The sequence below is a fragment of the Trachurus japonicus genome, chromosome 3, assembly GCF_045865225.1.
Source record: "Trachurus japonicus isolate A0001 chromosome 3, Traja_1.0".
In the NCBI taxonomy this organism is placed as follows: domain Eukaryota; kingdom Metazoa; phylum Chordata; class Actinopteri; order Carangiformes; family Carangidae; genus Trachurus; species Trachurus japonicus.
Window position 1 is genome coordinate 18,502,878 of NC_140909.1, and position 24,644 is coordinate 18,527,521.

General features: G+C 41.5%; 3 protein-coding genes across 10 annotated transcripts in view; 1 reads left to right on the forward strand and 2 right to left on the reverse strand.

Moving 5' to 3' along the window:
- cd276 (CD276 molecule) overlaps positions 1 to 3,936 on the reverse strand; it is a 63,048-nt gene extending 59,112 nt beyond the window's left edge. Inside the window, exon 1 of one of the 2 annotated variants that reach the window (XM_085765066.1) lies at positions 3,757 to 3,936. The gene's annotated coding sequence lies outside the window, so the exon portion shown is untranslated. Of the gene's footprint in view, positions 1 to 3,709 lie in introns of both variants that reach the window. The other variant, XM_085765058.1, reaches the window with a different exon arrangement.
- A 672-nt stretch (positions 3,937 to 4,608) lies between these two features.
- LOC146989872 (ubiquitin-like protein 7) lies at positions 4,609 to 10,349 on the forward strand. Of its 3 annotated transcripts, none has more exons than XM_085765047.1 (11): positions 4,609 to 4,657; positions 5,031 to 5,207; positions 5,384 to 5,503; positions 5,615 to 5,700; positions 7,356 to 7,440; positions 7,530 to 7,587; positions 7,698 to 7,831; positions 8,056 to 8,105; positions 8,206 to 8,382; positions 8,560 to 8,670; positions 9,195 to 10,349. In XM_085765047.1, exons 2-11 carry the CDS (start codon positions 5,033 to 5,035, stop codon positions 9,333 to 9,335), a joined length of 1,137 nt encoding a protein of 378 aa, XP_085621173.1. In that variant the 5' UTR covers positions 4,609 to 4,657; positions 5,031 to 5,032; the 3' UTR covers positions 9,336 to 10,349. The 3 variants fall into 3 exon arrangements, with proteins under 3 accessions (XP_085621173.1, XP_085621159.1, XP_085621166.1); XM_085765033.1 differs by having other exon boundaries at positions 4,609 to 4,653; positions 5,024 to 5,207; XM_085765040.1 differs by having other exon boundaries at positions 4,609 to 4,653.
- Positions 10,350 to 13,398: 3,049 nt separating this feature from the next.
- Positions 13,399 to 24,644, reverse strand: part of shf (Src homology 2 domain containing F) — a 92,081-nt gene continuing 80,835 nt past the window's right edge. For all 5 annotated transcript variants that reach the window (XM_085765091.1, XM_085765098.1, XM_085765076.1 and 2 more), the window contains 3 exons: positions 23,776 to 23,950; positions 23,457 to 23,576; positions 13,399 to 16,959 (listed from right to left, as the gene is read on the reverse strand). In XM_085765091.1, the coding sequence (XP_085621217.1) occupies positions 16,773 to 16,959; positions 23,457 to 23,576; positions 23,776 to 23,950 (482 nt within the window). In that variant the 3' untranslated portion in view covers positions 13,399 to 16,772. The remainder of the gene's footprint in view (positions 16,960 to 23,456; positions 23,577 to 23,775; positions 23,951 to 24,644) is intronic.

A 24,644-nucleotide genomic window follows, 5' to 3' on the forward strand; every position in this document is an offset into this window, starting at 1 on the left:
TGTCATAGCGGCTGCACGCAGATCCTCCAGGTGGATGTTAAATATCGATGACACTAGTGTAACACACATTAGTTTTCCAAAAAGCTGGTACTTGTGATAAATGAATACATCAAAAAAATAAAATAAAACTCACTGTGTCGAAATGTTTTCAGTCCAGTCTGGGGTTTTTAAAGCTCTCAAGACTCAAAAACACATTTTTTTTCATCCCTTTTTGCTTCACCCTGCTCCTGTTATGTAAAGGCTGGTGTGGCTGAGCGATCAGACAGTTGTGGTATGTCTGGTCAAATCTGGTTGATTTTGGCAGCATAACTTTCCATTTAGACCTCTGTAAAAACTTAAGTCCTCACACGATAATCTCCAACTAAAGGGAAGATGGAGGGAGGGGATAACAACACTGCACTGACAATATGAATGGTGTGAAAGGTTCAAAAGTTTAAAACAAAACAGATACTGTGATGGACAATCCTTCTCTTTTTTCCATTCATTCCCTACTGAGCCAGAGAGAAAAGTATTTTCAGTTCTCCACTTTTTACCACTGAAGCCACAGGGAGTTAACCAGGGTTTACAGCCACCACTGCTGATGCTTCACAGCTTTGAACTTCCAAGGTGGGGCTGAACACTGGCTAACTCCAACCATTCAACAAAAGTGATGGCACTCTGAGCAGATAAACACCCATATAAAGGAAGTTCAGCATAAAGGAGCCAGATCAGTTGTGGCGTTTTGGTACCATGAATCATTTCAATATTGCCGTCAGCTGTAGCTCCACCTCGTGACTTAACCAGAACTTTTTTCCATGAGGCTCCATTTATGGCTTAAGCAGAGAGAGGATGTGGGCAGGATTGCAGCTTCATCACAAAGTTTCCATAACAGCGCTCTGGACTTTTCAGAAGGCATTAGCCTGCCAGAGACAAGCACAAGACCCAAAACCATCTGAATCTTCCTTGATATTTACCATCACAGGATCGAACAGAGATTAAAAAAGAAAATTGAAGTATATAAGTTACACAATGTCCACAACAGCGGACACAGATCACATCCATCCTGTCCTTAAATATATAGAGAGGTTTTCCTAAGGAAAGCAGCTGCACTTTGCCAACACACCAAACCACAGTCTGACTGTGCGTCTGTGTTGTCCAGACACCAAGAAGCTATCAAAGGGTTTCTATTTTTTTTATTGAATGACTCAAGTCCTTAACAGACCAGGGTGCCAGGATGTACATGCTTTTTTCTTCCTTTCATTTTATGATTTAACTTTAACAATACAGTTCAATGGCAGAGATCAAAACAGGCTTACTGCACTTGCAAGTCAGAACCTGAGAGTACAATAAACTTTCACTGTAGAAGGCTGTATAAAAAAAAAAACTAGGATATCCATCTCTATATTACATTGATGAATCAAAAGTATTGCCAGCTCTTTGTTCAAGTTTCAGCGAGCGGATTTAATTAATAATAGTGCGCTCTAAAATGAAGACCATTAAAATGAAAAAAAGAAAAAGAAAACAGCTACTGAAAGACTATTTGACAGTGTGAATATCTGGAATTTCTTTCAGTGATTGGTTGTCAGCTTTTGAGGCATAATGATCAGTGTATTTCATTCTGGCACTGTGCTAAGGATTATTAAGCTTTTTACTGAGGTCAAAGGAAAGAGAAGTGGTACTGGAGGTATCACACACCATTAAGATTTACAATGTTGCTGTGGCCATTGTACCATTGTACTGTTCGGCTGAGAAATCGGTGGCAGTGGCTCTTGAGTAGTTTGTCTTTTTTTCTTTCTTTTTTTTTACTCTCACTCTACTCCTGGATGACACGGCCATTCTTAAACACAATTAATATAATGAATCTAACTGACCTTCTGGGCTCAGATGTCTCATTGACATATGGCTGGCATCATTGCCAAGCTTCTCAAACCACTGGGAACCATTCAGCCCTTAATGATAGGGACATTTCCAACCTGGATGGCACCAGTCCCATCAAAGGGTAAAACTGGATCATGGGATGAAAGTGAGCCTTTCAAATCCATATGGCAGCAGTGGGCAAAATTTACTGAGCCCTCTTTCATGCAAGGGAACGTGCCTTTACATCATTTAGCACATTGCTTAGTCAAACAGTACATTAGTTTGTCAAACTGAGGAAAGAAGAGCTCCATAAACTTCAAGAAAGCTTTATGGTTGAGAAGATGCATGAAAGTAGTATAACTTGCCAACTTTCATTAAAACTATGGAAACTCTAATATACAGTCCTCGCAGGGCCTGCATTAGTCTTATACAGCAATCCAATAATAGGCCAGACAAGGCAGCACTAGGATGTATATTTTTCATCCACTGTGTAATTAGTAGGTGAAGCAGTAACAATTGTAAGGCAGATATGTCAAGACCAGAAAGGTGCAGAGGATCAGTATGCAATGTGAGAGAGTGCCAACATGCTCCTTATACTGAGCCACCATGCACAGCCACTTTAGTGTAACCTTTATCTTATGGCAACTTGACATACTCTAACAATCTGTGCAATAATACAGATATGAAATATGAATCCTCTACCGTCACAAACCGCAATCACATCCCCAGCAAAAAGAAATACTGCAACTGAGCATCTCATACAATGCCAGATAACATCATTATCTCTCTGCTGTATCAGTGATCATTTCCCACACAAGTTGTCAGAATGGTAAAGTTACATCCTCTTACATCCCTCAGGAAGCTGTACCTTGCCAGCAGCTGCACTGTAATGTGATAAGGACAGCCTACATCCCCACAGCAGCCTGAAGCATAGCAGCTCATGTCCCAATGCCTCTAATTTTTTTTTTTAAGTTTTTAATTTTTAAAAAACTAAGGAATCTCTACTCACAAACTCATCACCCGGTCTTGTCATGTTGTGACCACTTAAGTCAAAGAGTGTTTTGTTTTTCCCCCTTGGCTTATGAATAGTTGTCATAGATAATAATAGCCTAATAAAAAAAAACAGGAATTCAGAAGGAATAAATAAATAAAGACTAGATGCTTGGTTAAAGAAATATGCATAAACTAGGCTACTGTAGCAGAAATTTGTTTTTTTTTTTACACTAGGGTTAGGAGATGTGATTTGTCTGGTGACCACTTTGCTGGGTCTCAAGCTGGAAACTATTGCTCTGACACAGTTTTCCCATAAACACAAAGGCAGAAAGAGATAGAAGAATACAGTAGCCTATGTTTTTCTTTAAAGTTAGACATGTAAGCCTACTGTAGACTATGCACATATGGCCTGCTTTATAGCCTATGCATATTTTAAGTCATATCATTGTGTGGGGACTTTATATGTGCGTCATCTGCTTATTAAACTCCCAATCTTGTGTTAGAGAAATTGCACACTGTTACACTGATTAAACACAGTGGTGTGGTGTTCACGTTTTGTCAAGTGGGGGCGCAAGACAGTCCATTTAATTCATAAATATGACCCGCTCCATTCGTGAAATAGTACACTGTATAGCTTAGCTAGCATCTGTCTTGATTTAAAACTACGAAACAGCCCAACAGAGAGCCTGCGGCACTGAGCCAGGGGAGAGAGCCAACTATGTGTGGACCAGTAATCCTGCCCTGACTCCATGAGGTTCCTTTGCTCCCCAGCTGTTGCTCGTCTTTGATAATAGCCCAACTTTACAGTTATCTTTCCCGTTAGCCTACGTGCAATAATAACACTCATCTGCTTTCAAACACAGTGTCTTCTTGGGCTTACCATGTTAGGACGGCGAAACTTTTAAGAAAGCGCACACACACACCAACCATCCAGCGGCGGTGACTCTCCTCTGCTTTCTGCTCAGGACAGCCGACGTTATTTTCCACAGTAGTTCATTCCTCTCTCAGTGAAACACAGCAACACTGTAGGAAAACAAACAACAACAACAACAAAACTGCTGCTGACTCGATATCAGTTTGTTTTAAGACGCCGGGCAAAAAAAGTGCGAGGTATTTCTCAGTGGTTCATTGATTTGGGACGGTTCTCCACACAGAAACCACTCCTTTCACTGCTTTGTCCAGCAGTGATGTCATCCCGAGGGGGAAAGAGTCTCCACAGTCCCGACCCCCGAGTTAACCGTTTGTTAACACACCCCGGCACCCACCACGCACCCACCTCGTTTTCATGGTACTACACGGTGACAACTCCTAACACAAAAAATGAACGAAATGAATTCATGTTATTTTACGTAATTCACAACGCTCCTTAAAGGTAACACTTTACTGTAGCCTACATCATGAATGTTGTATTAAAACAGCACGAATTTGTATATTGTTGACAAAAAAAATGACATGAAGCATGTGGATAACTTAGGAGAAAGACAAAAACAAAACAAAACAAAAAACTTAGGAGACAGCTAGACTTAAAATGTATGCCTGGTATCACAATTTGCCCCAGAAACATGGCTGAAGCTGAAAATACTCAATAAAGCAGTGGAAATAAATTATATTTATTCTTAAAACGAAATGAGTGTATGTAAGCTTTTATAAATGGGTTCAGACTGTTTTAATACTTTTCCATTTGTCTTGAGGCGTGTGTATATGTGTGTGTGTGACAGTAAGAGACACAATAGTAAGGTCTCCTCCGTTTGGGCAGTGGACGTAAACGTAGCACAGACCACGTGACTGGAACCAGGAAGTGCGTTGACTGTCAACAATAAAACGGTGAGTGTGCACTTCTGCTACCGAGTTTACAGTTGTCAAGGCGTTTTGTATGTCGTTTCATTATAATGTTATCAAGGAGATCGCTGTTTAAAGTAGTCATATTGTCTCGTACTGACAGTTAACTTTTAATTCAGCCGCAACTTTTAATTCAGTGCAGCTTTAGCAAACGCAACCCAAGCTAACCCGGGGTTAGCTAACATATCCCCCCAGAGAAGATAAAAAAAGAGGGTAATAACATGTTTAATTCTGTCAATTGTCTAAAAACAGTGAAGTCATGATATCTTACTTGAAGCCGACACACCATTGATTGCTGATAAGCTCTGGTCCGCTCGTTTCGCTATCGTTCATGTCCCTGTTCATGTTTACACAGATGATAGAAATGGCTTCCTCCGACTGGCACCTGTCTTTGAAGCTGCTGGATCAGCCCAAATCCATCTTCCACTTCCCAGAGATGATGCCAGGGGATGTCCCACCTGGAGGATACAGAGTGGCTACGTTAAAACAACTTGTAGCAGCTCAGCTCCCAGACTCCATCCCAGACCCTGAACTAATAGGTTTGTTATGGCGGTGGCTTTGTGAATGAAACCTGTCTGTGTCTGTGTGCTCAGTTCATCAGTTGGTTTAATTTGAGAATTAAAAAAATGAGAGACACCTGTTGCTGTGCTGGCTATGTATGTACCTTTGTTACTCATACTTAAAATGTTGTGTTTGTGTTCATGCTGCGTATCAGAGTTGGTCCACTGTGGGCGGAAACTTAAAGATGATCTTACCCTCGATGCCTGTGGGATTCAACCAGGATCCACCTTACACGTCCTCAAAAAGACTTGGCCAGAGCCAGAAAGCAGTTCAGGTTTGTATGTGTGTTTGTGTGTGTGCACACGCACGCTTGTCATGAAAGCACTGAGATCTGTGACAATGTGAACGTCTGAACCACATGCATCTGTTTGTGTTTCTTCTTCAGAACCTGTTAATAGAGCAACCGCGGCCAGGGAGTTCAGGGTGTTTCATGCTGCTCTTCACTCTCTCAACTCCACCTACAGAGACTCAGTGAGTCACACTCTCAAGCACAGTGTCATCAACCTCACTTAAACTGTTGAATCCATTTTAGTCAGTGTCAAGAATCACAATTTAGTACTCCATCCTCTGCTCATGTGATTTCTCTCCTTATGCCAAAATCTGTAGATGCTCATACACATTATATCTCAGCCTTGTGTTTTAACCATAGGGCCAAGGTTTAAGCCCCAGTGTGTAAAATGAGGGAAAACAGTGACATTCTGTTTCTATTATTCATCTATTTAATAATTCTATTGTTTATTTATGAACGTGAAACTCTTGAAACATGCTCTCTGGTTGGCTGGATTTTCCATTCCGTACAATCACAAGATGGCGACACTCTCAAGCAAGTCCCTTGTATATATAAGAGAAGAATTATAAGGCTATGAAAACCAAACAGATTTTATTTTATGGCGATTATACACTTATACAAAATATATTCATTGGTAGTATTCAGATTTTGCCAATAGACCTTGAAAAATATTACACACTGGACCTTTAAGGATTGTCTAGATGTATCACCTCATATTCAGAATTATCTATATCTTCTTGGCAACATACCACAAGCACATCCTAATTAAGTCTTTATAATTATTTTTTAACTTCTTTGATCAATTTGGATACAAACTGTTACTGAAGACAAAGTCTTGGTAGGGATGAGGAGTTCATCCTGTCCTCAATCCAAACCTTGACCAAGTTATTTGGCACAGGCATTAAACTGTGTTTGGGAACTTTTTAATGCCTTACACAGAGTAAAAAATTAATTGGGCCGTCCTTCACTGGGGAATGCAGGAATGCGTTTGGGTGTTTGTGTTTTTACTAGTTTTTGGACACAGGTGCCCTTGACTTGAGCGTTATTTGGCTCGAGTAATTGGATTCCTCTACACTGACCTTTAGGTGTAACTGCACCTGTGTTCCCAGCTCTTTGGTTTAGGTTAAAAATCACCTAGTTGTACTTTAGTTTAGGACGCTGGGCAGTTTGGAGCTAGTCAAAGATTATCCTCAAGGGAGAGCAAGTTTAGCTCCTACAGGCCAGAAGTTTCCTATAGCATACTGTAAACCAACAGACACAGTTTTAGATGCCAGCACGTTGGCTTGAGTGACAAAGGGACAGTACAGACAGAAATGGGCATATTTTGGTGCACACTTGTATTGATACAGCTTCACGGTTGTTGGCACAGATAACTGATCCTGCTGATGGAGATAACAGCAGCAGATGGGGTCAGCTGACAAACAATTTGCATCCCAACACAGCATTCAAATATTATTCCAACCACAAAACCAACAGCAGACTACAGTATCTGCAGCGGATGATTGAGCAATAGTATTTAAATCTTAACATCCTCAACAGTGCAAATACACCAGAGGTTATGCTGCTGTTTATGGTTGAAATATTGAGTGAGAGCTGTATTATGATGTGGTGAAGTGGCTCTATTTGCTCCCAGCTCCACCTCCATGCACAATGCAGGACTACTGTCTATGGATAAATAACCACTCATTTACATAAGACTGCAGGTTATTCTCCACAGTTTTCCAACATATAATTCTTACACAGAGTATATGAATGGCACTATTACTTGCTTTCTTCTGCTTTTGATGCTGCTACATTTACAAATGGCACTTACTGTTTGTTATTCACACATATATAGGTTTATAAAATGCTGACAAATAAAGAGTCCCTGGATCAGATCATTGTGGCCACACCAGGGCTCAGGTCAGACCCAGTCGCCCTAGGTAAGCCCCAAGTCTGTGAACATTCATTTTAGCATGTCATTGTATTATGCAAATATGTAAATAGTAACATTTCCATTCGATCTGTTCAGGTGTGCTCCAAGACAAAGATCTATTCGTGCAGTTCACAGACCCCAACATGCTGGATGTGTAAGTGTGGCTCGTTGGAGCTTATTGTGGACACATGATTAGTGAACACAGGCAGACAAGTGGGAAGGTCATTTGAATTCACATCTCTGCTTTTGCTGTCTGTTTTCCAGATTAATCAGCACACACCCAGCCCTCGTCAACGCCATCATTCTGGTGCTGCACTCTGTGGCAGGCAGTATGCCCGCTCAGTCCAGTGCCAGCTCCTCTCGCAACGTCTCTGCCAGTTCCTACAGTGATATGCCTGGTGAGTTAGTCACTGTAATAGTAATAAGGAGCTGCTGTTGACAAGCTCTAACATTAAAACAACTGAACTGAGGCAGACAACAGTGTTACAATAGAGCAATTTAAACACAAGATTATTTAACTACACACATCATTGTTCATACATTTCCTTTATATTTGTTTTTGATGCATTTGTCATGTGTTTGTTTCATTTAAAATCTACAATTAATTGTTTTTCTCTGACAGGCGGCTTCATGTTTGAGGGCATGTCTGACGACGAGGAAGATTTCCAATCTGTGAGTCACCCTGGTTGATGCTCAACATCAGGTATGTTCAGGAAAACTGATAACGCTGAGGAGCTTAATGTTTTCCTGTGCGTCTAAATGTATGTTACAGGGGAGCCCAGCAGGACCCTCCAACAGAGCAGGGGGCTCAGCAGGAATACGACCAGTGTCTCTGAGCCACAGTGGAGCAACAGGCCCCCGACCTATAACACAGAGTGAGCTGGCTACAGCACTGGCCCTCGCTAGCACTCCTGACAGCAGTGCAGTTACTCCCACAACAGCAAGTCAGGTGAGATTTATTTACATTTTGAAAAAGATATACAAAGCCATCATTTTTATTTAAACCACTGAACTGATAATGTTTCAGAAATGCAATCTCTGCAACAAAACCTAGCTACCTTTCTGCAGATGAATTCATTTATCTCTCTTTTTTTTTTTGTTTACTGTCATTCTGGCTTTGATTTAGTCGGACCCCTCCAGTGTAGCTCCCATGCCAGCAGGGACTCCAGTCAGTAACGATCTCTTCAGCCAGGCTCTGCAGCAAGCTCTGCAAGCCACCAACATGTCCGCTCTACAGGTGAGACGATGAACCGGCTGACCCCTCCCCATATTCACTTATTGTAGGAAATAATGAAAACATTTCAAAGGTGTTCACAGGGTAGGCAGAAAATAAAATATGCCAAGAACTCATTTAATGGCATGAATAAAAACTGACAAAAACAAAACAAGCTAACTGGAGTCAGGAGGCATTGACACGACTTCAAACCTGTAGTCGTGTCAATGCCTCGTAGAAAATAGATCTAAGAAGACTTAGGATCAAGAGTTGTTGATTTGCATACTGTCAATACCCTCAGATAAAATGACTCTCTACATTGAATTGTTGTTATTCTCAGGTCTGCCATCATGTTTCTATGGTTACAAAGAGGAAGTGTCTGCTCTCCAAAAAACATTTCGGTCCCATAAATTCATACCTGGCCTGTTACTGTAGAAGATTTGCTTGATGTTTTGCGTTTTTTTGTGGTATCGGTGAAATGAAAAGTGTTCAGACTGGGTGGTTTTAGGACAACAGATTATTCTTTGTATGTGTTTTTGTTTTGCCAGGGCCGCTGGCAGTCCCAGATGCAGCAGCTCCGGGACATGGGGATCCAGGACGAGGAGCTGATGCTGAGGGCGCTGCAGGCCACAGATGGTGACATCCAGGCTGCCCTCGAGCTCATATTTGCTGGAGGCCCAGGACTCTGAGCTCATACCCCACGGACAGAAGCTTTTATCAGAGGAAAGAGCTGGAGAGTGCGAATAACACTGCTGCTCAGAAACAATTTATGGATTTAGACATACAGCGTGGACATTTTTTCTATTATTACCCTATTTACCTTTTAGTATTTGCACCACCATTCAAACTGAGCTCCACAAAAGGTTGGGACTTCTTTTCCTTATGGATGTGACAAGATTTGTAATAAATGAATCATGCTAACCTTTACAAATCATTTATGATATGTAATTGGCAGGGTTGGTATATTGCAATGGTCTAAAATAATCTACTGCATTTACATAGCCCCACAGCCTATGTAGTTCTGCTGTTTGTACACTAGATGGCAATGCTGTAATTTATTTCTATCGAGACGTTTCTTACTCGCAGGTCATCCAGCAGCACAGGCTCCTTGTTTATTTGCATTTTCTTCCAACTCTAAATTTAAAATAATCCCCTTGATCGTCTCTCTGTTGAATGGCATCTCATGAATGGTCACTTTAATTGTAGTTTTAGTGATATCATTTTTCAATAATGACAATTTGCTCAGACAGCCAGTATCATTAAAAAAAGTTGCACAGATAAATTGATAGGTTTATTAACAATCTCTGAGATGTTGGTGCTGCATGTCGGAGCATTGCTACCATTAGCCGAGCCCCCCTCCCATACCCCCCCCACACCCACAGCCTTATTACAGACGCTTACATTAGCTTTGTCTCGTTGTCTCCCATCAGGGTATTTTAGGGGAGGACATATTGCGTGCCCCCCTCTGCTACCTACCGTTCTCCATCTACAGTAATTGCCCTGCTTAGTTTTATTACTGCATCTGTGAGTGTGACAGCTCAATCAGTGGATTGCCCTTTCATGAGCACAGCACCCAAACAGCGCTTTGTGTCCGTCTGTCCCCATTACCATTTTATATGCATGCACACCTGCGGGCAATTTCCACCTCCAACTGCCTCCAAGGGTATTTTAAAAATAAAGCATTTCCACTATGCTGAAGGAAACGGTGTCATAGCTTCAACAAAATAAAAGAAATGCTATTGTCTATTCAGCTAATTTAGGAGACTGTTTTGCTTGCCCAGATTTTTTTAAGCAGGGATGATGGGGAATAGTTTTTGCCTTGAGTTCAGATCTAGACATGTGATTTTGTTTGCACCTCCCTGATTAGATGTTGCAGTACACATACATTGTTGTACTGTCTTTACTGTTTAGATTAATATCTCAAGCCTCCAAAACAGCTGCTTTCAGGATATTCTAAACAATTTTCTGCTGCGTATCGCCACGTGAAGTTGTCATGGAGACACTCAGTGGAGTGTGAAATGGCGTCACACACATGGTATAGAAGAGCGGATGTTTATGTCCTTATTATTGTCGGCTGTGAGCACACTTCAAAGTAGTATTGACTAGCCGCCCACACTAAATCCTCTTTCAACAGAGAATTGAAATTACAGTTACCTCTGAATATACGTACTTCGAAGAGCTAAAGTATAAAAGAAGAGTATATTCACTCCTTTGAAATGATGTGAACAGAGATGTTCAAAGTGCACATTTTCAACACCTTTTGAAAATGCAGCAGAAAGAAGGCGAGATGAATCTTAAAGAGTTTTTGTTTTGTATGTTTCATAATGGGGGCAGCCATTGGTGGCACTCCATCCTTGACTTTGAAGATGTCAGAAGCAGCAGAAATAATGGAACATAAGCCGTTTCCTCTGGAGTCCTACTGTATTTTCGTGATCAATATTGTCCCTCGTCGCTGTGTGCCTACGCAGCACTTCAGCCCACGGTCAGTGAGGTTTTGAAAACCTGTTTGTTTCCACAGTGATGATGCAATGGTGGATACATATCTGTTGAAAAGTCGACTCTGAGCAGGAAGGGGGAAGTTGCATAAACAAAGTTGCTTCCTAATGAATGAATGAAGCCTGGAGCCTTTGAAGCTGGCACACATCTTCCCAATTACTCCCACAGTGACCAGGGATTCAGGTAATGAGCAAGGTTCCGTGCCATGTCATTACAGGCAATATGTTAAGCCAATCGAAATAATCAACGCCAGATCTTTTGAAACGGTGTAAAAGCTCTTCTAATCAAGCCTTTACAGACGAGCAGAACAATACCAACGCTATTTCTCCCCAGATAAAATCCTATGACGTGCCAGAGGAGCTGGGAAGGATTGGGTTGGTATAATGTCCTCCGTCTGCTTTTGTCTTTCTGAAAAGAAGCACTTCACGTGTTATTAACATGAGGCCTGTTACCTGAAGATTGTTTTGTGCCTGGTGTGACTGAGCAGAATATGAAATGAGCTTCTGATGGACACAAGGCCATTTTTATACCCTTGTGGACCATTCATTGCTTTCAAGTCATGCTTTTTATTCTTCCCCTTCTTTTTCTGCTCTCCTTTTTTTTTCTACAACCACAAAAGCTTCTTTGATGCATTTCATCCCAGGTGCTTTAACCCTTGGTGTAGCTTCTCTGGAGGAGAACAGAGCTGCTGTGGAGGGAGAGAGATCATGCACAAACCACATGGGGAGTTGGAACAGAAACTTAAAATAGCAACTTCACTGCTTGTTTGAAATTGTGGATCTGATTGAGTAAGATGAGATAAAGACATTCAACTACCAAATCTAAAAATAATTTAGAAATGGCTAAATAAAACACAAAAAAATGTTAAGTAATGTATTTGGTTTCACTCATCACCATGTTAAAATGTTAACTGAACTTTCTTTAGTTGCCTCCACCTCTGTCGGAGCCACAAAGACAAAGGTCTTCTGTGTGAATCGAAGCTCGAGGTGCGTGTGTGACGGCTGCTGCCTGTCATCAAATGGCTCCAGAGGTTGTGAATGTTGAGTGTTTCCTTTCATCATCCTCTCCTCCTGAATGCCTGTCAGTTGTTTGTTGGTAAAAAAAAAAAAAAAAGAAGCTCCACAGAAACTGTTTTTGTTTTCACAATGCAACAGTTCTGAGAGCGATATTAGGGAAAGGGATTGAGGAGTTCACTTGCCTTCAACAGCACTGAATGCTGGAGTCTGAGTAGTTTCACGCAGATGAAGGTGTAAACACCACAGGGGGTGTGATAGCCTGCAAAAATCGTTGTGATGCGTTTAGTTGAGAAGTAGACTGTCACGGTGGAGAATGGCACAAATACGTAGGAGAGCTGTGCATTCATACCGACTGTGGCTTTACACTGTATAAAACACTATTATAGCATGAAAAAAAAAAACAGTCAGTTACACATTTTTCTGTTTTTGCTGCTGGAAAAGCATCAATAAGACATAGGTATATCTGTATTTGTCTGTCTGCTGAGCTACGTAATCAGAAACTAATCATTTGGTACACAGAAACAGTGCTCAGTCAGTAATCTTGCAGTTATACTGTAGAATTCAAAATAATAATTGAATTGTAAGGTCATATTCAAAAACAAATATGCAAAATAGATTTTTTAGTAACATGAATATAGAATGGGCATTTTATAAATATTTATTTTTGCTATAATTAGTGGTATAGAGTTCTTCCAGGAAGCATAGTATTGTTACCACATAAAACCATTGTTTATTACTTGAGGCAAACAATGTCTGTAAATGCCAAGAATTGTATAAGATTTACACTTAATTAAACTCACGGCACGGACAAAAATAGGTCACATGCAAACAGTGCGGCTATAAAGTACTCAATTATCAAAAAGGGCTAGAGGTTTGATTACTGGAAGCAGGGAATCAAACTATGAAATATGGACGAGCAACTTTTAGCCAGACACATCGCACAAATGCTTCTGGCATGAACAGCAGAGTGAAAAAATATATATTAGAGGCCTGTGCTACAAAGTGGATCAATAGAGAGCAAGTGCTGCAGTACTGGCTTGATAATAGCTCCAGCATTCTGTCCTTGACTCAAACAATAGTCGCTCTTCACTATTTATCGAAGGGCTTCACCATGGCAACGGTGAAGATACAGGAAGGGGCTTTGCTCCTAATAAATAATTATGTATTTGCCTTGTTGTGGTGTGTTGACATGGAACAACAAAGAAAATGCTAATCAAAATATTAGATCACACAGTTTGACTCATAAACCCAATTTTATTTAGTTTGAACCTTGATGCCTCTATGTCCCCATACAATACATTCAGTATATACATTTGGCCATGAGGGACTGTACAGAGATATGTTATAGTAGTGCATACATACGTGGCACGAAAATGTACACGAAGGAAACTCATACATGCCACTTTACCACAGTAAAGTGATACACAAGATACACATGGGGCAAGTCAGTGGCTGATGGCTGCTTACACCAGTACACAAATACACTCACACACACCCACACAAACACTGTTTCATGCATGCACATCTAGTGTGTACACACACGCACTTTAAGACACTTCTGAGGGAGGAGAAGGGCTCTTTCAGGTTCTCATAATAGAAAATGGACAAATTTGAGGAGTGTGTCTGCTGATTGCAGCAAATGTCCTCACCCCCTCCGTTCAGACTCCCCCCTTACTCCCCCCTCTGTTTTCCTTTTCTCTTTCAAAGCTAAGGCCTCTCTCTCTCCCTCTCTCTCTCTAGGCAGTGTGGCCATCATACGCAGGCTCTTTCCTACAGTAGAGAAATACTCATGAGCAGCAGTAACTAAATAAAGAGCCTCTACTGTTTGATCTCTTTAACAGGGAACATTTAGAAACATAAAAAGATACATCACACATATAGTTTACTTTGAATTTTGCATCTCTTCTTAGGATATCTTCTTTCAAGGAAAAACATAGGTCCACTGCAACAACATACTATTCCCTACTAAAGCTGTAGAGGATGCCTCATCACAAGAACAGACACCCTCATGTGACATACTGTACTCATGTCATGTCTGTCTGCTCACTTTACCGCACCGACAAAATAAACGTCTGTATACATCCCACTTCCTGCAAGCCACTTATACTGATCAGGTCACACTTATACTGCTGATTCCATTTCTTCCCTGTGGACATTTTGTACCATCACATGCTAACGTTTGGTGGAGGCACACACTCCAATTGTCTTCTCCTTCGATGTCTGTGGTTTTAAAGTTTGCATAGCGCACAGCAAAGATAAAGTCGAAGCCAAAATTGATCTGACTTTGTATATACAGTGGTCATGCTTGCTGAAGTCAGCTTCTAATTCCAAGTGTCAGTCCTTTTCAGCCAAAGCCACCAACATTTCAGATTTTACTTTGATTTGCTCGTTAAACCACCGACCAACTGAATTTTGCAACTCATACGACTGACAAGAGTTTTCTCTGCACTCACAGTGCGACCATACAAGTATTAGGCACGCTCATTACGGACTCAAATCAGTGCTGTCTTACTGTGACTGGTCAGCAATATTATCTGCTGTGGGCTCAAATATTATTGGGTCTGTTGCAATAAACTGCAGAGAGCAGGCCACAAGGCAGGCATTTCATTCCTGTGAGTTGCTAAATTCAAATGTGGCTGATGAGAAGGCAAGAAGAAAAAGAGAATTAGTGAGTCCTCGGGCTGAATTTTAAGTTCAAGAGAGAGAAAAAAAGGAGCTGACAACCAAAGAGATTCAAGCAGTAACTGTCAGCAGTTTGTACCAGCAGGGTTAAAAACACACAGGGACTGCACACACATTCCCATTTGCACACAAACGACGTGCACATGAACGCGTTGGACACCTGCGTACTCACTCACATTCACACATGTATGCACATCTGGTGAGTAAAGGGTAGATGATAGATTTTACTGCTAAGCGGAAGTATGACAGGTTTGAAGGTAGGCGTTCATCAGCTTCAAACAGGCTGCGCTGTGATTGGTCCAAGGAGAATATGCCATCATCTCTCATGTGAGGCTTGACAATCCCGTTGGTCAGGAGAGGACGCCGTGACTCGAGTCCCCGAGTCAGGCTGCTGAGGCGAACGTGCATTTAGCAGAACTTGAAGCAACAAAAATGTTTTTTTTTTTTTTTTGCAAAGCACCACAGTAAAAGAGGCTGGAGTAGTCCCAAAAACACGATCACATCGGCACAGGACAATGGGCGGGGGGGGGGCCACAGGGCCATCACAAAGGAGTAACACATCAGTTATAATTACCCCAGAATAAATTACAGTCACAGAACAATCGTTAAAAGCAGAACTGGAAATCAGCTGATCTCGTGGACTGATTTGATCCATGCATTATAAGGCATTAACCAAACATCTGTTACTGACATCACACAGTATCATATTAGTGACAATACATACAATTGCTGATCTGGAAATTTTTTTTTCTCTTCTTTTTATGAAAATGTTTTCATAAAAAAAGAAAAAAAGAGAGACTTGGATTAAGTGTATTAAAAAACATATTCTTAAAACCAATGATGCAATTTTAAGGGAATTGGGAATGTCGAAGGGAGGGCAGATCGATGTCTGCAATCCCATTGTACCTATTGATCTGCAGATGGGCGAATGAAATTGATTTTCTGAGGTAGACAATGCAGGCATATTTCATTCTCCCGATGCAAAGCCATTCTAAGCAGGGGTAGCCGGGGTAATTTGGTCCATTTGGACAGGCTCTGGTCTCTAGCCTCAGCCAATTGTACTGTGTCAGATGGGATGACCCATCCATCATGCTCCCCTGCCTGTCTCACCACTATGGTACTTACACTGTCATTGGCATGATACACCCACTCAGTGATGGATAGCAGTCAGCATGCACTATGACAAGATAGAGAGATCAGTCTGCACAGCTCACAGGCCTGTGGTGTAGGGGACACACCATTCATACAAGGCCAGTTTATTCAATATCCTGGCCACTGTACTGGGCCCATGTGGACAATATCCTTTAACACGCCTCATAAAAGTCGCTTCCCTCACACGGCTCTTACAATCTTCAAGTCCCCTTGCAAACAATTACAGTATCAGTAGAGCCTAACCAAACAAGAAAATCAGACAAACTGCTTCACACACAATTGTCATGATGTGCACTCTTAGGTAACAAAAAAAAAGGTACAACAAGTTATGATAAAAGGTACACCCAGTGACAAATCTCACAATGTTGTACCTTTCTTTCTTTTTCTTGGAGTGTTAAGTGCTGGGGGAAGTCAGCTCAAGAGTAAATGAAATTATGTTCATCAGCAAGTCAGTCTGTGATGTAATGAAGTGGGTGACTGTCATAAATAAAATAAAATAAAATAAAAATAAAATTAAAATAACACAAAATAAAATAAAATAAAATAATAAAGTCTTCTGCAAACATCGAGTCTGTAAGTAGGAGATACTATGCAGTCGGCCTTCAAAACAGGTCTGGATTCTGTCGGCCAGTGAGGTGAGTCAGGATCAGCAGTTTGGGAAGCGACTGTGTTGTCTTCTCCTGAGCTGACGAGGCTCTGTCCAGAGGGACGTGGAGACTGGAGCCACAGGGTGGTCCAGTGAGCGCTGCAGGGGCCGATGCCTGCAGGTGACCCATAGCACTATAGTGTCCGAATGGCTACAGGGTAGAGCAGGGACATGTGTTCAGCTCCCTTGATGGGCAGCTTGCGGCTGGAGTAGAAATGGATTATCTCAGGCACGCTGTCAAAAGGGCAGCTGTTCTGGCCCAGGATGTATTTGTTCTCCTTTGTCCGCGACAACTTCATGTGCATGAAGCCCTGGCTGCTCCTGGGGACAGAGGGAGGACAAAAGACAGGGACAAAAAACATCTTGTTAGTGCTAGAAAAACAAGATCAGGATGTCACAGATGATAGTTTATGAATTGACGCATGAAGAATGAACACAACTTGTGTAAAACAAAGTGATACAAAACTTGGCAGTATTTAGTGCTAATGCTAAAATTAGCATCATGGACGTATGACCAGCATTCTAGAGACATCTGTAAACCATTTGTACTAAAGCATTTTAACCCATTAAACAAAGTAAAGCAGCGAGAATGCCAATGTTCGACTATTTCATTGGGTAAGTGAACATTTTGGCCTATATACCGCGCCACATGAAACGAGATGGTGGCCATCACAGTCATTAGGTGACGTGGCATTATATGTTTGGGTCCTAGGAATTACTAGGATGATGAGCTGATGGCTGGTCTGCATTTTTTTTTGGGGGAAAAGGGGTAGACTACATAAGTTCACTTCTTTTTGCCCTATTTCATTAAGGAGTTGCATTTTTTGCTGTTGTATGAAACTGAAATTTTCTTTTATTTTCAGTGAATGAAACAAATGAGCAAACTAAACTAAACAGTCATTAGGCATCCACCCTCTGTGGAACTGTGGGTATCTGTGCATTACTTCATGATAAAAGTGGCCGACGATGCCATCCCTAGAGCCATGTCATTACCATGGCTTAATAAAATAATGTATAAAGAGAAAAGTAAGTGAGGGTGGACCTCAATATAGGAGAAACTCAGGAGATCAGCCCTCCTTGACAGCCACTTTCTCATTTATTCCTTCCGTAGCTGCTCCCTACAGTACGTGACAATGTTATGAAAGCTGGATTACCTCTGATAACTTTAGAGCTGCCTGGGGAGTGGACTAAAAGGCAGGTTGCTTAAGGGTCTGGGTTTCACATCCACAGCATAAGGATATTGCTAATGAACCCCCAGGATGAATCACTTAAGCTACAGAAATAAACGCACAGCAAATTAAAAGCTCCCAGTGTGTTTCTAGGAGCCTTCGATCAATACCTTTTACACCTTGCCGGTAATCTTAAGCCTTAGAATTGAAAATGACGATGGGGGAGGTTGGTTAAGTGATGCAACAGTAAGCTTAAGCAAGGGGGTGATACAAAACTAATGGCCCCTAAATCCTGCAATAAATATAATAATAATTTTGATTGTTTCTCTTCACAAAATACATTAGCATAATAGCTTTTTCAATCAGCAGCTAATGCTTCTATCTATGATTTCTCCAGGCTCAGACACTATGCACTTGCTTGCTATAAGTGGACATGTTGGCCTGTCCTCAACATAATGTGCATCAGCTCACTAGACACCAACCTATTCGACTTTGTTTTTTCCTTTATCTGAAATAAAACTCCGACTGCCGAAATGAAAAACCCCGTCTGTGACAAGTAAACATGACAGCTGTGAATACTCTGACCTGCGAGACCGGGGCGGCCTTATCTGCAACTTTGCATTTCGTTTATGATGTAGAGAAACAGGCTTGTGTGTATGCAGGGTAAGTGTGGACAAGGTGTTAGTGAGAAGAGATACTGTATCAACAAACCTACAGAAGGTTCAGGGAACATTTACATGACAGTGACATAAGAGCGCAGTTTGGTTTTGGTAAGATGAGCCCATTTGTATTTGCTTCTAATATTTTATTATTATATGGCTCTGTGAATAGCTAGGCAGACAAACCAAAGCAATAACTGCTTTTGAGGTCATTGAATATATTCTCACTGTAAATATATGTACATTTTTCAGATGAGGCCATTATCTTTGACGCACAGGAGTAAGAACTGGGCTGTAGGCACCTTGAATATGAGGCAAGTCCATTCTTTACTTATCTCATAATTGCATGTGTAAAGCCTGCGGATGTGTTCTCTGCCTGACGTGTAGAGAGAGACACTGGAGCGGGGTGGGTGGGCAAAGAATGTACAGGGTTCAATTAAGGGTCATCCATCAAGAGGAAGAACATATTTAAAGCAATGCATGAGATAGCTATGTGATTATGCTTTATCTCAATAGATGAGTCCAATCCCTTTAATATTACTGTGATTGAAATTATTATTACAGGCGCAGTGTGAAGCTGTGGGGCTCTACAGTATGCACTGTGAACGGCAGATGATGGAAAATATTTCACATATTTCAAACACCTCACAGCTAATGTTTTTTTTTTTTCTTCTTCTTCCTGGCGAGCTGGGGTAAAAGGCTGCAGGCTGAAGTAAACACAACTATCAGACTTCTCCATTACCGAGCCTCCGGCCACAATATATGAGCATGACATTAACAAGTTCATCATGATTGGAGGAAGAGCAGGACAGATTTCCCTTGCCACAGGTCTGTACAGTTCTACCGTTCTGCATGTGGTGCCAGGAGAGCTAAAAAAAGAAGAAAAAAAAAGAAAAGAAACTCCCCGCTAAGTGCTTTTGATGAATCTTCATGCAGAGAACTGGAAGACAGGTGTCAGGTTACACAGAGCCACACTCAAAAAGGCAAACACATCAATAGCATCATTTTTAGATCCCCAACTGATTTTCCAGTCGTTGTTCAGGGCGGCTTATCATGTTACAGTCCTGCAGAGACAGAAACCAGGACAACAGAGCAATACTGATAAAATGAATATGGGGCTATTTTTGAGAAGACAGGCCTTTGTGGTGTTATCATATCACTGTGCTTGTGGGCTTCTATTGTCTAATCAGGATTAATCTCACAGGGGAGGTCTGCTGTCCTGTCTGTTGAGGTCTATGACTTTGATTTGAACCCCGTAGACCTCAAAACAGGAACAGGCCGACAGCAATCACCGCTTATCTCCACCTGTGACATATTGGATTGCTTCATGAATGATGTTCTCAGTGTTATGAATCTATTGCATTAGGAAAAAAAAGGCAAAGTCATCTGCCAAAAGATAATGATCCCTGGCAGTAGCAATGACCTTTTTAAGCATTACTGGGCATCAGATATCCTGCGTGCCCATTATTTTATATGAGGACAAATTGAATGAGCCAATCCAGGATGATCCTACCCATTCTGTGTGACACAGCTGATGGAAACCGATACAGTAGGTGGTATGAAGCAGGCTGGGAACTTTACAAAACAAAATCTGTCATCCAGGCTGATTAAGCTCATCTGCGTTTCAATCTTTTCTAATCTTTTGTGTCTATCTGTGATAATAATAATCATAAAAAAAATACATAACAAAGGCATGAGGCTTGTTTGAAAGATTAGTAATTTCTGATAGAAAGACTTTTTGGTTTCTGTTTTAAAATGGTTATTTGTTTGCCTTTAGCTTTGCTCTGCCATCAAACTGTTTCTGTAGGAGAGATTTTCTTCTTTCGCTGACAATTTATCTGCTCAGCCAGTGGAAACATGCTGTGCAGGGCTCTCTCACGAGGGAAGGACACTGTGCTCTGACAGGCTTGTAAAGATTTTAATATGTTTCAAACACCTAAAATGTGTCTCCGCACAGAAAGGAAACAAAAAAGAGATAAGGAGGGGAGGGAGGGGAGGGTGACGGGGGGGCGAGGTGAAGAGAAAAAAGAGGTTAGGAGGGCACAACAGACAGAAAATGCTTTCTGTCAGGCCAGAATGCTCCTGAAGCTGGAGGTCCCAGCAACGTCTGTCTTTATCAATAATGCAATACACATAGGTGCCACCTCATGGCCTTATACATTTTTCAGCAAACTCAGACATGGAGGATCTTCACCTTGGGTTTGCACTCATTTTCAGTGGCAGCAGGGGAGGCGTGTGAGCGGGCTGAACTCAGAATCACCTGCTCCTGTAGCGTGGCGACACCTGTCATTCCCACAAATCAGCCCGCTGATTGTTTTCTGGGGTCAACGCCAAACGCATGAAACGTTAGGGTGGGTGACAACCAGGAGCTGATTCACACGGATATAGACATCAATGTCAACATACAGTAGTATTTGCCTAATTTTATAGGCAGAAACAGAATGTGACTCATTTATATGTGAATTGCTCAACTTGAATAATTGTGTAACTTAAAATCTGAATAGAATGATTTGAAATGTAATTTATTCATTTTTGAATGAATTCCAGTAAACTTGAAAGTGAATGTAAAATGAAACTGAAGTCTCAGCTCAGTTATTCAGCTCATAAATACAATCAGTTGTGAGCAATTTTCCATGAAATGAAAATATAAAGAAAAACACTGTTTAGCTTGTTGCATAGCAATGAACTTCATTGGCCTTGATGACAAGATTCTATTAGTTCCTTGCAAGCTCCTTCCTTCACAACTTTGCCATCTCCAAAGCTGACCCCATCGACTACAGGAACAGTAGGGGGAAGCTCCAGGCTGCAGATTGGTTAGAGCCTCCCTGAATCCCATTCTGCTTTAGGCCCCAAAAACCTTTATGATGGACCTGGAGTCAACTACCTGGCAAATGGGGTGTGGAGTACCTCTGCTGTTTAGCAGTCCAAGCCATCTTATGCTGCAGGTCCCGCTGTGTCACAGAGATGAAACACCTCTGCTGTACCGAAAGTAATACAGTGTTCTCAGCATGGCTTTTTAAAACTCTTCTACCACTCAGTGTGACAAACAACCATTACGGGTGCCACTGAAATCATCTCGCAACTTGCTTTTAGTCTCTCCCAAAATCACTGCCTTTAGGTCAGAGAGGCGTGGCAACAAAATGGTAAAGCTCAGATAAAGCTTTTCTGACCTTTCCAACTGAATCACCCATTAGTGAAACACTTTATTGCACTCCCCTTTTAGCTGATAATGTAAGGCAGCTCATTATTGAGGGTCAGATGGGCAGCCGTGGGATGTGATTTAGTGTAAATACAAAAAATGTTAGTGGGGCTATTACTGAAGCATTTTTAAGCTCCTTGCACTAAATCAAATTAAACTTTTATTGAAGATATTGCCTGGCTGATTTCAGAATATATAAATAAAATATTCAGCACTCTTCCAAAGCCTCCTGGTCTTTCTTAAAACAACAACAACAACGAAACAAATTTATTCAATTAATTCAACAATCGGCAATTTCATTTGAGGAGCTAAAAACTCAGCATCGGGTACATTTATTTGCACCAAAATAGATGGACTGATTCATCTTCTTTAACTCAAAATATATATCATTATAGGTTTGTGCTCATTGTATTATTCATGATACATGATCAATATAAGCTCCTCTGTGTTGCCTTCAGGTCAAATGCAATGCAATAAAAAGGTGGCATATTTATACTGCTCTCATATCTGTTTTTAGTCTTGTATTATTTAGGTTCAATATAGGGATCTACAGTAGTATATATTGATTATCTCTTACTGTAACTGTGTGAATGTTGTACCCATGGTTGGACTGTAAGTATCTGTGTGGTGTGATGTGTGAAATGTGGGTGTTTGAGGTATTTAGTACTCAACTAGTGAGACAGGGTTAGGGATTTTAGTAATAGCCTGTAGATGATCTATCTATCTAGTTTTTGCCGATCAGTAAGACGGGAGAAAGAAACAGTCAAACGAGCCTAAGCAGATGATCAGTTGCTCACATGGGAAGTCGGACAGACAGTCGGCTAGCATGAAGTGAATTGGAGCAATGAAAAGTCTTGTCTCACTGCCAAGACATGTAAGCCTTCAGCTAGATGTGTTCTTCTGTAATAACAAAGGCTAATCAATGTCTCTCAGCATATTATAGTTTAATCTCATCTGAAGGTCGTTACAGAACGGGGGAGATTTCTCTAAATGTCACATTGTTGAGTCTGTCTCGTAATGTAAAATGGACTTAATATAAAGTCAAGCGAAAAGAGCATTCATCTACAAGGACACTAAGATTTAATAACTGAGAACTGTAGATGCACAGTCCGTTGTGGCAATTTTTCAGACAGCAACACATTTCTGGATGACAGTGTTGCCATGGCGCTTGATCCTGACAGCTGGGAGAGGTGAAAAATCATCAAACCAAACCAACCAAAGCTTTACGGCTCCTATCAAAAGAATGGGATGTGACCGCACTGTGGGCCTTCACGCCAAACTAACCTCTACCAAATGTCAGACAGGACTAAACCAATCACAGTGGAGCCTTTGAACTCTCTGCAGGTTGTGACACAGATCGGGGGGGGGGGGTCGCTGATGAAGGGCACCATTAACTGAGTTGAGAAAATCAAGGAGCTGACGATGTCACAGGGGTTACCAGGGGGAGGTGGAGGACAAGGGGACAGGCGGGATGTAGGTGGGAGACAGAGGTCTGAGAGGTGAAGTTAATTACCATACTGAAAAGGCGGAGTCAGCACACTGTTGGGGCGCAGGTATACAAGGACCTTTACAAGTCAGACTTTCCATTTGTCCACCACTAAGCATGTGTAGCTGCTCTGACACTTGTTTTCTGTCTTCTGTGGACAAAGAGACTCTTCATTTTGTAAAACTCTCCGATACCTCGGGCTAAATTGTGTGGAGATCCTGCGATTTCTCCCCGACACAGATGTCATGTGCGCTCGTGTGTGTCTACCGCAACAACGCGATATGTCATGAGGTTGCCGTCCTTACTTGAGGGAGAGGGAGTAGTCGTTCTTGCTAGTCTCGCTGTTTCTCACCAGGTAGCTGGCCTCCTTACACAGCCTGAGCAGAGACTCTGCATCCGTTCGACTGATCGCTCCATGGTACCAGCTGCAGGACACGGAGACAGTCGGCGTTACAGAGGAATGGTAGGAACAAGCAGAAAACACAACACAGGAAATCAAACAACAAGGGTCGAACCTCGCTCAAGAAACACAAAACAAAAACATGAACAAAAGGGCAGAAGTGGTGGATCTGAATTAATAAAAACATTCCAGGCATAACAAAACAACAGCAAGAGCTGACTCACAACTGGCTTTCCAGAGGCATGCTGGGGTCAATACGCTCCCCGAGAGAGGAGCTGCAGTGGTCTAGTGACGTCATTTTGGTGTTGACCAGACAGCCGCTGGAGTGTCGCTGCAGGGGGCGAGTCTTCCCGTCCTTTGTAGGAGACATTCGAGACTTCTCAACACCATCAAACTGAACTGTAATAAAAAGGGAAAATACAACCATTGAAACCAACCATTTATTCTGAAAGGATATGTATGATATTAAAACTAAAAACATTTACAACATGAATAATAACATCCAGGTTAAGGTCACTTGAAAATGGTTGTGTGCTTTAACAGGAAGTGGACGTTTGTAAAAAGTTATGATGTAACCATCTGGTAAATGTTACTACTGAACTATGTATATCAGTGCAGTGTGTGTGAACTGAAATTCCAGGGGTTGTTTTCTCACACACACACACACACTCACACAGTCACTTTGTGTAACTCATCCAACTGATGGACATGTTCACACAATGGAGGAGGCATAAATCAAACACCGCACCCCCCAACTGTGTACACATTCCAGTGAGAGAAAATACACACAGATGCAAACTTCCTCCAAACCACTCAAACAATCACCTGTCATACAGCCATATACTACTACTACAGTGTATTTCACTCTTTAAGAACACAGATATACATAATCATACAAGCCAGCAGCACCTGAAAATTTTGTATGTACAAATACAGAGAGTCACACGCACACAGAAATCCCACACATGAAACGCTGCAAGTTAAACATTAAACTGGCTTTTCAAAAACTCTCACGGTTAACTGTGGACATGAACAGCTCTCTTGGCAGCTTCACAGGGAAGTGTTGGAAGGCATGTGGGGGCTGGAGGTGACC